Source organism: Danio aesculapii, chromosome 6, assembly GCF_903798145.1.
Source record: "Danio aesculapii chromosome 6, fDanAes4.1, whole genome shotgun sequence".
NCBI classification, from domain to species: Eukaryota; Metazoa; Chordata; class Actinopteri; order Cypriniformes; family Danionidae; genus Danio; species Danio aesculapii.
This window is the reverse complement of record NC_079440.1, coordinates 37,309,748-37,327,039: the sequence shown is the minus strand read 5'-3', so window position 1 is coordinate 37,327,039 and position 17,292 is coordinate 37,309,748. Positions and strand designations below refer to the sequence as shown.

Here is a 17,292-nt window from a genome sequence, read left to right as displayed (position 1 = left end):
GTCTAATCACAAACTACAAAGACGGATTTAGCGCTTGTATTTCTATAATATGGGCGGGCAAAATATCGCGTTTAAATTGACTGTGAGGTGGTATTTCCGTATGTGTCCTGCCCCTGCCACGTCAGACTGACGGATACCGAAGGAGGATTCCGGGCAGCGAAGGCGGTGCTCGTAGAGATGTAGCCGTGTCTCTACTGCTACTGAAGTGAAAGGGAAGTACTGAGTGACCAGCAGCCGCTCCGAAGGTAATAGTATTATGATATTGTTAAGTTTACATTCATTAAGCATTTCGTAGGTTTATTATTTATTGACGGGAAGTTGAACTGTTGTTAAGCTGGCACTGCGGGCGACTGTGACATATCCACGCAACTCTTATCAAAGACTACCAGTGTATCGATTTTAGGGCAGAGATAGGTCATTTTTAGGGGCTGTTACATCTTAATGCCATATATTTCGTTTTACAAAAGGCTATGGCAAATATTGAATTCTTGTTGCTAATAAACAAGTTGTTTTCATTCATTTAAATTAAACAAGTTGGCATAAGGTGAATTGCGTCAAACAGCATAGGCATTTATGAAGCAGGTGCGATCTTTAATCTAAAATAGATTATGGTTTTAATCTTTTATCAAACTTGATAGCCCTTCAAATGACCAGAATTGATGTATGTTGTTTTCATGATAAACAAGAATGATGTTATGCTGACCTTAAGACTTGGCCTACCGTGAGTTTTTATGACTGAGCACGTACACACAGAGTAGTTATCAATTTATGGATGGGATTAGATGGGTGGATCTGCCGGGAGTTCCAGAGACTCTTAGATAATCAGTGTCACTTCACTTCTTCCTCTGTTCCATAATAGACTCGTCCAGACTAAACGGAGACCATGGACACGCGCAAACTGGCTGAGAGACTTGCTGAAGCCGGACAGTCTCATGCCATCCAGTTTTGGGACCAGCTCAGCCCTGAGGAACAAGGTGAGATGAGTCTCGACCTGGAGAGCATGAACTTCCTGGAGATCAATAACTTCTTTAAAACGGCTATGAAGACGTCTGGGCAGAGCTCACAGGAGAAGGTGGACACCAGGATGGAGCCAGTGCCCAGAGATGTTTTAGGGAGTGTAACACGTGATCGTGAATGTCTTAAAGAATGGGAAAAAGAGGGTGAGTTCATGTTTTATGGAACTTAAGCTCAATCACTTCTTAGTGCCATCCTTTCTGAAAGGAAAACCTAAGATGTTTTGCTGGTTAAAATTGGTTAATCTCTCAACCACTATTTGGCCAAATGATCAGTCAGATTACAAATGGAGAGCAAAATGACCAGCCTTAACATCTAACTTTCTGTTAACATTGACTAAATCATAGCAAGTTCAGTTTCATTTGTGTTGAAGTGATTCTTGTTAGTCCTTGTTGAACGGAAACAAATGTTATTAAGAAATATTTCTCAGCAAAATACAATGAATGATGCAATATCCTCCCCACACTAATGGACTTCACAAAACCAGATTTAACAAATCACGACCCCCTGAAAGATAAGAAATCAACCCTGAAAACAAAGTCTGAAATAACAATAGGTCATTAGAAAAACAGCAGGTTTTAGTATCGAAGAAACCATGGTTTTTCCCAGTGGTCCATTTTTTGGGGGGGGTTGGGAGGATGCTCCAAAAGGATTGAACACATCTGGTTCTGGTTAGATCTGACATACTTGCTTTGCTGAAGTCATGCTGAGATCATTCAGCATCACATCATCTATAGTTAGGCCATGTTACAATTCTAGAACACTATGAAATCGATTTATGTTTTCCACTAAGTGAAGTATTATTTTATTCCAAATTATTGTTGGTATTTTTATTATTTTTTTTTATTTTAAGTTTTCTATTCTTTATTTTAATAATAAATAACATTTTAGTAATCAGAAAATGTGTCTGATTATATGAAACTTGTACAAAAAACACATTTTTATTATACATGTGTTTGTGTGTGCGTGTACGTGTTTGAAATAATAAATTTTTTTCTTAATTTTAGATTTTTTTTCTGTTATTAAGTACATTCATTCTTAGCAATAGATGTCTTTTTCTATCACATTTTTTCGAGTTAAACCAAATAAATCTAAACAAAATGCTCATGAAATGACTCTGAGCATCTCTAGAGGTGAAGTTCAAGTGTTCGTGTCCTCAAATAGTGAGACAACAGGTGTAAGAAACAAAATCCAGACATTGATTCAGAACGACATCCAGACTTCCTTATTAAGTAGTCTTTTTCTAGTTTAATATTAATACACGTATCCATATTGTTTGAGTAGGACCTACTTTTCATTTATTACTCCAATGTTTGCCAAATTTTGAGACATTCAGCATTTAATAAGGGCAGTTGTTTGAATGGATTGCATGATTCTGTAGATGTAATTCATTTTTTTTTTTTTAAAACAGTTTTCAATTTTAGCAAGTTCCAGGCTGCTTGTGGGTGAAGTATCATGAAGCATTGCAGTAATTTATGTAAGATAAAGCAGGCCTCATAAAGTCAAAGATAATAACCCCTGTTATCTGCAAATAATGAAACACAAACTGTTGCTTAAGCCAGACAATTTATACCTACAAGACAGTATGCTTTTCTGTGCACACTTGAGATATTTGAATTTTGTACAAAGCCGTTATTCAAGTAATAGTTCACCCAAAACATGTTAATTTTCTCATTCATCATTGATTCCATCATTTACATCATTATTGTATCCATCATTTACTCATCCACCACCTCTTCCAAAACCTGTTTGAGATTCTTTCTTCTGTTGAACACAAATGAAAATATGCTGTAGAAACTTGCTAAGAAAAAAAAATCAGCCATCGGCTTGCATAGAATTTTTTTTTGTTTCTACTTCCTACTATTGATGCCAATGGCTGCTTCCCCCCCCCCCCCTTTTTTTTTTGTTTTGTGTTAAACAGAAGAAAGAAAGTCATAAATGATTAAAACAACTAGTGTGATTAAATGGTGTAGTTCTTTTTAGTTGAACCATCCCTTTAAAGTAGCATATTTTACATCTAGAAATGGCAACACTGATGTACACATATTTTCACATGTTCATGGATAATATTAACACGCATTCGCTAAAGTGACTTTATCTTCCCATCTTTCCATCCACACAGGCTTGCGCTGTATAGCGGAAAACAAAGTGGCAGTTCTTCTTTTGGCTGGAGGGCAAGGGACACGGTTGGGGGTATCATTTCCAAAAGGCATGTATGATGTGCGCCTGCCTTCCCACAAAACCCTCTTTCAGATCCAGGCGGAGCGCATCCGAAAACTGGAAAAACTTGCAGAAAAGCAGCACTCAAGGAAGTGTTGCATTCCATGGTAAGGTGATCATTAAGCTCAATTCAGACATATTCGGTTACAATGGGAGCAGTAGATAATAAAAAAAGCACATTTTCAGCTTCGCAGTAAAGCAGTTTGAGTCAATGATTGTTGAATCTAATTACTTGAATTACCACACTTGTCCTGATCTTGAGGAAATTTCTTTCACTGACCGTAATGCTAGTAACCTCCCTGCTATGAATGTCACTAGATGGTTTAGTCAGTGTGTAATCATGTTGACACAGCACCTGCATGTCGTCCTGGGGAACTAGGTCAGACCTCAGAAGAAAATGGATTTGCGAGCCATTCTCTACCCAGCTGAATTGACCATTGACGCAATACATACAATGGATGTCCTAATTAACAGCTCTAATCTCATTAGAGCAAATGAGTGATCATTTAAAGAATGGTCATACTTAAAAAAAAATAATAATATTTAGTGTGTTTCTTAAGATTTAGTCTACAAAATAGACAATGACAATAAAACCTGGTGATATCATGATTTAATGAATTAAAAGAATGATCACAGACCAAAAAGAAAAATATATATATGTCAAATATACAAAGGTCTTTTAAACTATCAAAGAATTGTAAAGAAACTAAATACCACTGGCCATGAAGGATTGCAAAATGTAATATTCATTTTATGCATCATTTCAAGACTCAAAGAACTTAATATCAAGCAAATAACATTTTAGATACAATAATCTTTGTATTTGTATTTCAGGGATTTAATTACCCATTTATAAAGGCATAATCAGAAATATTGTTTTTTATTGTTTTTTATTTTACTTATTGAGAAGTAGTTTTTACTGTCACGTAACTTCTGGTGTTAGTTGTGGTGCTTTACTTTCATTCAGAATTTGCGGCCTCAAATGATAAGGCATCCATTAAATGTGCTCTTGTACTGCAACAGTTGTTCATCAACTTTATGAATGCTTAAAATTCAATCATACTACTTGCTTCACAAACTGCTTTATTGCTTTCTATACAGGAATGGAAGCAAATATATTTGATCACAGAGAGTCACTTGAATCATTTAAAAAATGGTTGTTTTGAACAAATCGTGGATGATAGATTCAGTGAATCACTTAGTAAGAGGGTGTCCTGCCTCACCTACTGGTAGTTTTAGTGTCATTTATTCATGCATGACAGGCCTAAACCAACCAAGATATCAAAACAAAAGAACATAAAACACTGCTCATTGTTTTTTTTTTAATCACTTAAATATAAAGATATTATTTTATTGATAAAGACCTGTCTGTTGAAAACAAAGGAGATATTTTGAATGAAAGGAGAATGTTAGATCCCATTAGCCATTGACTTCCAAAATAGGTAAGAGCATACTATGGAAGGTCAGTGAGCACAGGTTTTAGTTCACATTCTTCAAGATGCTTTCCCTTTGTTTAGAACAATTGCAGGGTAAGTAAGTAGTTTATGATCTCAGGTAAAATTCTGTAAAACATCTAGCCTTGCAATTACATGTTCAATGTTTTGTTTCACCAGGTACATTATGACAAGTGGCAGAACAATGGACATGACCAAAGATTTTTTCATTCAGCACAAATACTTCGGATTAAAGGAAGAGAATGTGGTTTTCTTTCAGCAAGGCATGCTTCCAGCCATGGACTTTAATGGCAAAATCATTCTAGAGGGCAAATGCAAACTAGCCATGGCACCAGGTAAGTTTTTAGAACGAGGTTCTAATTTATTTTTGTATAGTGAACTTTACATTTTTCAGTTAAAAAATTAATGCAAGGTACAATCCTCAACCACAGATCTCTTTTAATTTTGAAATCAAATTAAATAAATAAATTAAATACTGAGAATATTCAGCACTTTTATTCTATTGAAGTATGTTTTCTGTGATTCTCCATGTTCAGATGGGAACGGGGGTCTATACAGAGCTCTGGGGACCCAAAACATTGTGAAGGACATGGAGACAAGAGGAATCTCCTATATACACGTCTACTGTGTGGACAACATTCTTGTGAAAGTGGCCGACCCTGCTTTCATTGGCTTCTGTACACTTAAAGGAGCAGATTGTGGTGCAAAGGTAATTTCTAAACATTTCAGACCCGCCCTGGCTAGTTTTTCCTCTTTTGTGCATAATGAAAAAAGGATTATACAGAGCAGGTTCTTTCAAACAAATGCACAAGCTTAAGGCTTCATTATTATTAACTTGTGTATATATTTAGCATTTTGTTTAAGTTTATTTGTTGCTGGTTTCATTGTATGCTGATTGAATCTTTGAACTGCCATGATGGGGATAAATGTGTTTTGGTAGTCCACTAGATGGAGCAACTGTTCAAAATGAATAAAAAAAAACTGGATTTACAGTACAGCTATTTAAAAGTATAGGGTTAGTAAGTTTTAGTTAGTGTTAGTTAGTTAGGTAGGTAGGTATTTTTTTTTTTTATATAATTGTGACTTTATTCAACAAGGACATAAAATTGATCATGAAATGTGACAGTAAATATTTATAATGTTACAAAACTAAAGACAATCCCTGAAGCAACCAGAAGCATCAACACCAGAAGCAACGATAGGTGCATGGGAAAATCACCATGTGAAAATGTGCAAAAGGGGCAATCCTGCACACTATCAATACCTGCTGTATGAATATTTTATTATATATGACATCTCAGTCCCATGACCTTCATCACTTTAAAAACCAGAACATCATATATAATACAATATTCATGCAGCAAGAAGTGATAGTGTGCAGGATTGTCTGTTTCCCTTTTGCACATTTCACAGGGTGATTTTCCCGTGCACCTATTGTATCCTCAGGTGTGCTGAGTTTGCTTGACTGATATATTTCCAACATATTTAAAATGCTGTACTTTTGAACATACGACTTCTCAAAAAAAAAATTTGTCTAGCAAGAAGGTCGCTGGTTCGAGCCTTGGCTGGGTCAGTAGGCGTTTCTGTGTGGAGTTTGCATGTTCTCCCTACGTTTGCTCCGGTTTCCCCCACAGTCCAAAGACATGGGGTACAGGTGAATTGGGTAGGCTAAATTGTCCATAGTGTATGAGTGTGTATGGATGTTTCCCAGGGATGGGTTGCGGCTGGAATGGCATCCGCTGCATAAAACGTGCTGGATAAGTTGGCGGTTCATTCCGTTGTGGCGACCCCAGATTAATAAAGAGACTAATCCGAAAAGAAAATGAATGAATGTTTGGTAATTATGGCTCAGTGGCACCTAACAGCAAGAAGGTTGCTGGTTTGAATCCTTGCTGGGCCAGTTGGCATTTTTTGTATGGAGTTTGCATGTTCTCCCCGTGTTCACATAGGTTTCCTCCGGGTGCTCTGGTTTCCCCCACAGTCCAAAGACATGCGCTGTATGGGAATTGATTAAACTAAATTGTCTGTAGTGTATGAGTACGTGTGTGAATGAGAGAGTGTATGGGTGTTTCCCAGTACTGGGATGTGGCCGGAAGGGCATCCACTGCGTAAAAAATATGCAAGACTAGTTGGCGGTTAATTCCACTGTGGCAACCCCTGATAAATAAGGGACTAAGCCGAGAGGAAAATGAATGAATGTAATTTGAGAAAAATTTAAGTTCATGTGACACTGAAAACGTCAATGTCATTCATCCTTTGCCATCCCAAAAATGGGATTTTTAAGTCTATGTCACCAAATGACAGCTTTTTGATCAAATAAATTCCCAAAAACCTCAGTCAAACCTTACCTTCTTACCGTATGTGAAGTAGTAAGAGGAAAGGAATTAAGGAATTTTAATTATTTCTTTTTTAGAATCCTCATAAGTAGTCAACTACCCACTTCTAACCATTAAACTAGTTATTTAATGGTGCTTGCATTAGAAAGTTTTTTTTTTTTTTTTTTTTACGGGACTCTCCACTTAGCCACACATCCTCGTTCCTCAGAATGTCGCTTCAGGTAACGTCTTCACATGTGCTTCTGCAGTCTGCATGCACAACAGTAAGAAGGGGAAAATACTTTTATAAGGAACGGTGGTTATTCTAGACATTTTAACTGGTCTCCAGTCAGAAGCTAAATTGCCTTTTAAAATTCTTATATAACCAGCCTGGTGATGCAGGAAGCTAATTAATTTAGCCATTATTTTCAGCATAACCTCACAGTCTGTGACGCTGTGGTAATTATGATGCTATGGAAAACAAATTACTCGACAATTTTTGTTTGTACACTTCCCATTTATATTATCATTAATATGTTTTAATATGTTTAATATATTAATGTGTTCAACATGGATATCTAGCATCTAATTGTAAATGTGTATCCGTGACTATTATTAGAAATGATTCACAACAGGTGACGTGTGTTTCACAAGAGGAAACGTTAACATAACAGTGAAACTCTCCATGTTTTTCTTGCCTGACCAGTTAGTGATGTGCTCACCATAGTGTTTGATGGAATCTGGAAGTGCATGTTTTATTTTGTCTGAACACATTTTTCCCCCATTAGAGTAATTATTCTGCTCTAATTCTTTCTTTTTGAATTAGGGTAATTTAATCCGATGTTACTTGGAAGTGAAAAAATTGGTTTCACCTTGAAAGTTTTACTTTGATTCAGCTCAAACCATTAGTGTGCAAGGCATTTGTGAAAGTATTCGCACGTGATATTTGGTTCAGATGTAAATACTGAACAGCTGCTTTTGAATACTGAGGTTTCTGAAGCTGCTAGCAATTAAATGGTTTCTTCGTGACAGGGGGATGATGGTAAGAAAATTTGGACCCACCCACCCTTTATAATTTGTGAAGCATGCATTTAAAGTGGCTTTAGCTTGAAGACATCCCCCCATCCCTATCCCTCCACCCTATGCTAACCCTTCATCAACCAAGGAGTTAGTAATTTGTTTCTCAGATGAATGGAAAGGGTTTTCTGCGTTTGCCTCGGCTGTAATTTAGCACAGACCTCAGGCAAACACAGACACAAAACTGTGTGAGCAATTCAAACATAGGATGGTTTGGTTTAACACAGACATGACAAATTTAGTATTAATTTTGTTTATTTAATTATTTTCTTTAAATGTATTGATTTTTAAATGATAAAAATACATCTTTAAGAAACTGTTTTAGGCTTGGTTTTATTACTTGACAAGTTATTACAAATTGTTATCTGTTGATGTAGGATTTAATCTTTATGACAGGTGAGAAACGCAAATAAAATCTATTTTAATTATTAACAAGAGTTTACATGGCTTGTTACTGTATTTTTTTTAGAATCTCTCTTTTGTACTTAGCTTAACCGATTTAAATGTTATAATGTGGATAATAATAAATAGTCATTATTATTAAAACTCTGTACTGTATAGTATGAAAAAAAAACGCTAAAGCGTATAGCAAAAACTTAAATCATTTCAAAACATCAAATCAAACATTTAAAATGCTACAATTGAATACTAAATATTATAGTGAATACATTAAAAAGAAAGTTGGTTTTAGGTGTGTGTGTGTGTTCTTGTTCTTGGGGAAAAATGTTAACCAAGGCTGCAATAATACTATATAATTGCACATTTTTTATTTATTTTTTTTATGCCTGTGATGACAAAAGCTGAATTTTTAGCTAATTTTACTTTAGACTTGAGTGCCACACAATGTATAAAAAATGAATTTCTTCATCTTCATAATGTTCCAAAACAAATAGATTAAGTTAATTTAATCGTTTTTACAAATTTAGGTGGGTTTAACATAAAGAAATTTAAAGGGCATCTATTTTACCCCCTTTTCAAGAATTAATATAAGTCTTTTGTGTCTCCAGAATGTGTCTGTAAAGTTTCAGCTCAAAACACCCATCAGATTATTTATTATACCTTTCAAAATATTGGCATTTTCTGCTAGTTGTCCCTACCCACCGTTTCCACATGCCTGTCAGAGTGTGCCTCAATCTCTGCCTCAGCTGCGTCAGATAAACAGCATAGTGACAGACATGAAGGAAGCAGAGCTCATGTAACGTTTGTGAGAAATACTACAGTAAAAACTTTCCCAATGATTAGTTGATGTATTTGTTGTGGAGTTAATTCAAGCCTTTCTGCAACGATGAGTCACACAGAATGGATTTTCAAAGTTCACACAGGTACACACACACAGCGCGCGCGTTTAACTTTGCACGGCAAATGTGACAGGATACATGTTAATATCCACTTCTGTATGGACATCCATCATGTTAATGTACAAAATAAACCTGATTTAAAGTCCACAAACTGGGATTGAAGCGTCGTCTTATAATTGTACTGACACGCAGCTGTGGTGATAAAGACGGTAACATCGATGTTATTCATTACAAAAGGTTTTAAAAAGGTTTTAAACTTGTAAAACTCATTCTTGATCACATTTGATGAAAATTGATGATCACAGCAAGCTGAACAGATCTTTTAATCGCAGTTGCTTTGCGCACGTCCTGTCTTTTATAATATATTATGTATTATATTATATGCGTTACTACGGAGAAATGTTAACATGTGGCTGTCAATCAAATCGGTGGGCGGGGAAACCACACTCCTACATTACATTCCAGTGGGCCTCAAAATTGGAGGGATTTGGATCCTATTTTAACGTCAGGATTTTTTTTTTTTTTTTAAAGAGGTTTATTGTCTTTTAATCACCCCAATATGACTGTGGACACGCTATACCTACACACAGTTCTGTTCAAACAAAAAGATGATTTTTATCATGTATAGGTGCCCTTTAAGTTGTCCCAAAAAAAGCTTAAGAACTGTGTTGTTTCAACTCATTTTAAAAAGTAGTTCGAAGAAGCATCAAAAGTAATTTTTTGAGTGCATGATTCTTCAAAAATAAGTGTATTTGCTGCAGTAAAATTGAGCTGTTTAATATTTTTGTGGTAACTTTTTATTTTGTAATATTGCATATAAAAGTGGTCAGTACATTGAGACTTCCAAAAAAGCATAAATTGTGCTGAATTAATAGATGCATTTGCTTGTGATTGGCAGGTTGTGGAGAAGACCAATCCCACAGAGGCAGTGGGTGTGGTCTGTAAGGTGGATGGCCATTATCAAGTCGTAGAGTACAGTGAGATTACCCTGGCAACGGCAGAGAAGAGAAGCACTGACGGTCGACTGATGTTCAATGCAGGCAACATTGCCAATCACTTCTTCACCCTCACTTTCCTCAAAGAGATCGTGAGGTTAGTCAATGCTCAGAGAAATGATCAATTCATGTTTTTCATTCATTGTTTCAAGTCAGTCTTTAATTGCTCATCTATAAATCTGGGCATTTGGAGCTGTTTGAGGATATTTAGTTGCTAGGCAATGATCTCTGAAACACATTAAACAGTGCAGCTATTTCTATGAGCTATTTCCAATGAGGTTTGCCATCTTGTAAATACTAGACAGGATGGAGCTGACTTTAATGCGCACTGAGAATGAGGTAAATTCAGGAGAGGAACATCTGCAGTTTTTGAGCGTCTGGTATTTTAAACACAGATGACTTTGCCAGACATGTTCTCTTATTGTCATTTCTATGACATTTTAACTGAAAGAACATGCTTGGCTTTTTCTCTCTGTTACTGTCTGTCTTTATATACCTCTATCTTTCTTTTAGGACTCACGAGCCGCAGTTGCAACACCATGTGGCACAGAAGAAAATCCCCTACGTGAACACTGAAGGACAGCTAATCAAACCTGACAAACCCAATGGGATTAAAATGGAAAAGTTTGTCTTCGACATATTCCAGTTTGCCAAGTTAGTGTCAAGACTTTTATTATTTTTCTTCCATTTCTGTTTTCAGTGTGTGTTTGTGTGTGCGCTATTTGAATTGAGGGTCCTCATTTACACCTCTTTCAGTGAAGCGAATAGATTGATAGGTGTTTTACACCAAATTCACTATGAAGACAGGTCATTGTACTAATGTCACTAAAAATGTTAATTGTTTTTCCTCTTTGAAACAAAAAAGAGCCTATTAAAATATTTTCTGCCCTAGCTTACAATTTTATTAGAAATTTATTATGCCTTAAAGGTTTAGATGGTCTTAAAAATCTTGTAAAGACTATAATAAATTAAATATAAAATAATGTAATTTATACCATGCTTTCAGCATGCTAAAGAAATGAAATTACATGGTGAGGTTGCTTTAAATTTGATAAAATATCTAGCAATACCATCTTTTATTTCTTTATTTTTTTTATGTATTTTTGTTTTAAACTGGAACTAATAGTTAAGATCAGAGTGCAAAACCTAGTACACCCAAGTGAATATGTTGGGGGAAACTTTATTTAAATGAATTAATAAACAGGAAAAAATCTAAAAAAAAATATATATCAAAAAAATTAGTTGAAACTTTGTAGTTTTGTATTTTTAAATTTAAACTCGAATGTTTTGTCCTTTTATTACTATAAATGTTAGATGACCAAACTTTTGTTTTAATTTGAATAACTGTTTAATAAAACTGTTTTGTTTAAATGCACCAACATTTCGTCACCTTGGAATTATAAAGTTCTAGCTGTGTTCTTAATGATTTTGAGATATTGAGCTTCAAAGTTTTTGCGTTCCATATAGCAAATAATATGTGTGTAACAGTTCTGTTTCATACATTAACATGACTGAGACCCTAAATGTACACTAAGTGATGATATATTGTCTATATTCACTGAGAAATGAATAAATATATTCGTAATCCAAATATTTTTTTTAATCTGAATGTATGTATCAATGAGAGTGAGCCAGAGCATTTAAAGTAATTAAAGAATAGAACTAGCTCAAACTATCAATAAAACTAAATTACCTCTATGATGCTAAAGAAATTTCGGTAACTAATATTGTAGACTCTTTATGTTTTAGAATTTGCTGCTTGGAAAACAAAGTCATTTATAGAAGTGTTTGTGTTTGGTAGAAAATTTGTGGTTTATGAAGTTCTGAGAGAAGACGAGTTTTCTCCACTGAAGAATGCAGACAGTCAGGATGGGAAGGACAACCCCACTACAGCCCGTCACGCTCTCATGTCTTTGCATCACCGCTGGATCCTAAATGCTGGAGGACATTTTGTTGATGAGAACGGGACCCAAATACCTGCTATACCCAGGTGAGAGACACACCCAAGAGTGAGGAATCTGACTTTTTCTCATCATTTTGTTCTTACAAACCCACACAGTTTGGTGTCATTTCTTTTCCTTAACACAGAAACTAAAAATGTATTAAATATTGTGACTAATGTATAGATAATTGTTTTTTAATTTACCTTTTAATTTGTTTTTTAATATTTTTTTTTCATTTCTTTGTTTTTAGACAGTCATTATGTGTTCCAATACACACAATTTTTGAAACGATATGAAGATGAGTAAATTCTAACCGAATTCTCATTTTTGGCTGAAACTCTTTTACCCAAGAGTGTGTGTGCTCTTTCTTTGTTGCTTACAGTCCCAGCTGAGTTAATTTTCACTCCACTTTACCTTCAGTTTAATTGTAACCACACAATATTTCCTGTGTAACATTTCTAGAGCTGGACCAGCAGGGACAGTGACTCCTGAAGTCAGCCAGAAGTAACTATTCTTACTGTCGTACATATAGTGCATGGTGATGGGGCTTCGCTCTTAGTAGATCCCGTCTCTTAGAGCTCAGTGGGGGAGGAAGGTGTCCAATTCCAGACATGACATAGCAGCGGTTAAAAAAAAATGTAAAAAAATGGGCATTTCGCAACCGGCTCTGACCCAAGAAAGCAGCTACTAACGGGCAGAATAATGTGCATGCTGGGAAATGGGCATCAGGCATGCAGAACCATACAAGGCTGCTCCTCAGTATAACAAATAATCTGGTTTAGGTGCTTATAATCAAGTTTTCCTTTAAAAACTTTATCCTTTTCCTTTACGTGTAAGTGATTGTGGTGGTCTGATTCTGTTTCTAATGGGTGAATCATATGTATGAATTTTGATTATTGAAGAAAATACTTTGTGAATAACCTTTTCAAGATTTTTATTTGATTTATATGTAAAATAAGGTTGTGTTAAATCTTTTCATTGTATGATGTATATGAAATGATTAATGCTTGATCTGCATGGTTTTCATATACAATTCTAACCTGTTTTGCCATAACAGTCTGAAGGATGGAACAGATCTGCCAATCAAATGTGAGATCTCTCCTCTTGTGTCCTATGGTGGTGAGGTAGGAGTCATCTGAATGCAATACCAGAATAATTTATGGTGTGTTCACATCTGGTAGGTTAGATTCAGTTGAAACTCTGGTGCAGTTATTCTGTTAGTGTAGTTCATTTGAATAATTGGGAATGCTGACATCAATTGTGCATGAAACAAGTGTGATTTTTGACTCAAGCATTAAAGCAACACTGACCAAATAAATATAAATGAACCAAAAACATTTACACACTTTTTTTACAAGTCATGTCAAATTGGTTTGGATGAACTTCACATTGTTTTAAATTTGTCTGGTAAAATGAACTACATGTTCTTTTCACGTGTAGTAAATTTTGCTTAAATCATGTGAAGTTTTGTTGAACTTCTGCTTTGAAATTTCCTTGCAGTACTCTGGTATTATTCAACCATTTTACTCTCTTTTTTGTTTAATTTTACTTCAGCAGTGTAGCACTTAATAAAGCCATGCTTTTAAAGAGTATGTTTTTATTGCATTTATGCAATAAATACAGTAAATGTCTTTTACTGACACACCAGAGGTAATGAGATGCATAATAAATCTTAAAGACCTCATTACTTGATACATAATGCACAACAACGATCACTTTTTTTTCTCTGTGAATATGAATGTGCCATTTAGAGTAAAAACTGAGCCTGTTTCCACACCTATCAATAAAAGTATTGATAAAACAAATGAAAAACTGAAACTGAAAATTCTAAATCTCAGTGTCAAAAAGCTAAGTGGGTTGTTTTCTGTATTTTTTTTTTCTCCATGTAAACAACAAACAAATTTGAGTAAAATATACTTTTAAACTAAAAGCTTCATATTTGAACTGTGTACTAAAGAACTTATTTTTATTCTTTGTCTGAATAAATTAATACTACGGTGGCCGAGAGAGCTTAACATGCTGCAATTACAAAAAAAAACAACAACAAAAAAACAACAAATTGAGATAAGATTTTCATTTGTTTGACAGCACACATGCTGCAAATCCTCACCACGCAAACACATTTTTAAAAGACGTGCTTCATTTTCTCACAACACAAACAATTTTCGAAAATCCACTGCATTTTCCCACAACACTTTCAAATAGCATGGAACACAATGGAAATCAGGGCTGTGCCATTTGGGGAAAATATCTAATTGCAGTTTTTTTTGACAGAAAATGCGATTTCGATTAGATTTTTTTTTTTTTTTTTTTTGTTAAGCTTCAGCTCAATCACACTTCTTGTATAGCCAGCCGCTTGTGGTGCTTACAAAATACCTGTTTTTGTTCGGTGTCTGTGACTGAAACCAAAATATTCCCATATTACTAACGTACTGTTGTTCTTTGATATTAATTAGTGTATTAATGCTTTTGAAACAGAAGACGTCATCATCCCACTCGTCTACGCTTTTCTATTTGTTTGTTTTATATTGTGGGCATTCCGCCTAGTTCTGTTGCCCTATTCTGCCTCACTCAATTGGCAAGTAAGACTGTCACACACAGACTGCAGTCATGCATTTGCTCTGGGTGGGGGAAATTAAATATATATATATTTCACATCGCAGCCTCTTGCAATTAGCTAATCGCAACATTTCAAATTGCCATTATGATTTCCCCTAAAACGTGACAGACCCAGCTATTTACGTTATAGTTACTTAGGCTGATAAAATACAAAAGACAACAGAATCAGGATGTTAAAATAAACAAACAAAAAACTCACCTTTCAAAGATCACCTATATCCATCATGTTTTTGGGTCCCCTTGACACTTTCGCTGTGTTTCGTTGTTTTTGAAAGGTGTTATAAGAAAATGCAGAACGTTTTCATACATTTTTTGCGTTTTGAGAAAATGCAGCACGTTTTATTAATTTGTTCGCATTGTGTAAATGCAGCTTGTTTTTTTTATGTGTATGCATTGTGAGGATTTGCAGCATGTGTGCTGTCAAACGGATGAAGATCTTTTTTTATTTTTTTTTATTTATTTTTTTTTTTGTAATTGCATGTATTTTCTTAAATTGCAGCATGTTAAGCTCTCTTGGCCACCAATTAATATAGACACTTGTAGATTATGTATATGTTTTTTTTTTGTTGTTTTTTTAGAATAGTATTTACTTGGTCACAAAATATTTTTTAATGAGTACTGTCATATGCCATAAAATCCATTATTTACTTTGTTCTGTATCTGTAGCTTGTGTTTTAAACATGACAGAACAAACCAGAACTAAATGTGTCATTTTATTCAGACTAAATTAACCAAAATAACAAATCTACAAGTGTGAACACACCCTTTATAGTTGAGGTGTAAGAAATAAAAGGCATACCCTATAGTGCTAGTTCCTATCTGTAATAATAAACAATAATTATTTTGATTCCTAGGGTTTGGAGCATCTTGTGAATGAAAAAGTCTTCCAGCCGACTCTGATCATCAATGAGAGCGGCGTCCATGAGCTTGTGAAGAATGGCCTGTGAAGCTGCAGCTACTGCACTTGAAACCAAAAAAAAAAATGAAGACTCTTGATCTCTTTATCATCTCCATTTTTCTACCAGGGTGAAGGAAAGCATGAAATTCTAGTGCAATAAAATGAAGGAAGGAGGGGGCCAGAAGGCTAAACACAATCAAACCGTTTTATGATCAAACTATTTATTTTGTGAAGACTTATTTTTATATCAATGTGTAGTGCTTTTTTTTTTTCTACAACCGGTACTTGGGTGTTTAATTTATGAATAGATGTACAGCCTTACATTAAATCAAACTCAATGATATGGACCGTAGATCACATCAGTAGACACCGTTGAGACTTAAGGCATTATTACTTAATAATTTCCATTCTTAAAACGTATAGATAACTGTAAAAACTACTGTAAGAAAATGTTTGGTCTTCTCTGTGCATGTATGTTTCTCAAGCAGAGAAAGTGAGCAAAAGTATGGCATTACTTCAGACTTTCCAGCACAGGATTTATGGGAGAGGATCTCATTGGTTGGATTCTGTTGCTGCCACACTCTCTGCAGTCTTTTCCGGTTAGCTTTCCTCTGTACCACATTTGTTTGTTCATTTATGTACATCCATGTATAAAATAATTTATCGTGAAAATGAAAGATTCCTCATTGTTTACTTTCATTTCCGTGTAATCATTGCTTTTCCCAGTAACTATTTCTAGGAATTTCTTAAATTGCATTTGCACAAGATGGGAGGAAATCAGAGAGCTTTATTGCATATAATTTGCAAAATGGAAATGATCACATTGCTGCAATTTTCCCATTGACTTTTAAGCAGAGATAAATACTTCCTTGATTCAAGCATGTGATTAGTGTAAACTGTTATATATCAAAATGTCTGTTGAGTGTGGTTTGTTTCCTCTTATTTGATTACACTGTAAACTTTTTCTCAGAATTCTTGGATTTGCATTGCCTTAAATTGGCAATGGCAAAATCAGCTCCTGCCATTTATTTGGTTCTCTAGGAATTCCGAGAGGTTTTCATTGTATTACAGAACAAAAGCTCATCAGAAAAACGTTTTCTTAGTTAAAACAGCTTGAAACATATCTAATTTTATTAATGGCATGGTTGAATCTGGGCTGTAAATAAACTAAAATACAGCTATGGAGTGAAATTAAAAATACCACAAAATCCTCTGTTTCTCTGGGTTTACTGGATTTATTAGATGTATGGGTTTGGGTATATATATATATATATATATTTTTTTTTTTTTTTTTTTTTTTTTTTTCAATATAAGTAATAAAATGTTTAGCTTAAAGGGATTGTTCACCCAAAATGAAAATTCTGTCATCATTTACTCACTCTCAACACGTTCCAAGAGTTTCTTTCTTCTGATGAGCACAAAGAAAGACATACTGAAGGATTGTTGGGACAACAAGAAG

At 34.8% G+C, this 17,292-nt stretch overlaps 1 protein-coding gene across 2 annotated transcripts; it reads left to right on the top strand.

Annotated features, from left to right (window-relative positions):
- The first annotated feature begins 132 nt into the window (after positions 1-132).
- Positions 133-16,510, top strand: uap1 (UDP-N-acetylglucosamine pyrophosphorylase 1). Of its 2 annotated transcripts, XM_056460122.1 has the most exons (11): positions 133-245; positions 860-1,160; positions 3,137-3,341; positions 4,848-5,023; positions 5,225-5,397; positions 10,277-10,470; positions 10,887-11,027; positions 12,175-12,363; positions 12,779-12,820; positions 13,374-13,440; positions 15,790-16,510. In XM_056460122.1, exons 2-11 carry the CDS (start codon positions 884-886, stop codon positions 15,880-15,882), a joined length of 1,557 nt encoding a protein of 518 aa, XP_056316097.1. In that variant the 5' UTR covers positions 133-245; positions 860-883; the 3' UTR covers positions 15,883-16,510. The 2 variants fall into 2 exon arrangements, with proteins under 2 accessions (XP_056316097.1, XP_056316098.1); XM_056460123.1 differs by lacking the exon at positions 12,779-12,820.
- Positions 16,511-17,292: the final 782 nt, after the last annotated feature.

What these genes read in the sequence shown, in the direction of transcription:
- uap1 (XM_056460122.1), top strand. Translation starts at nt 884, where the DNA reads ATGGACACGCGCAAACTGGCTGAGAGACTTGCTGAAGCCGGACAGTCT. An exon ending in TTCCTCAAAGAGATCGTGAG is followed by an intron (nt 10,471 to 10,886) that starts GTTAGTCAATGC and finishes TCTTTCTTTTAG; the next exon opens with GACTCACGAGCCGCAGTTGC. An exon ending in TTGTGTCCTATGGTGGTGAG is followed by an intron (nt 13,441 to 15,789) that starts GTAGGAGTCATC and finishes TTTGATTCCTAG; the next exon opens with GGTTTGGAGCATCTTGTGAA.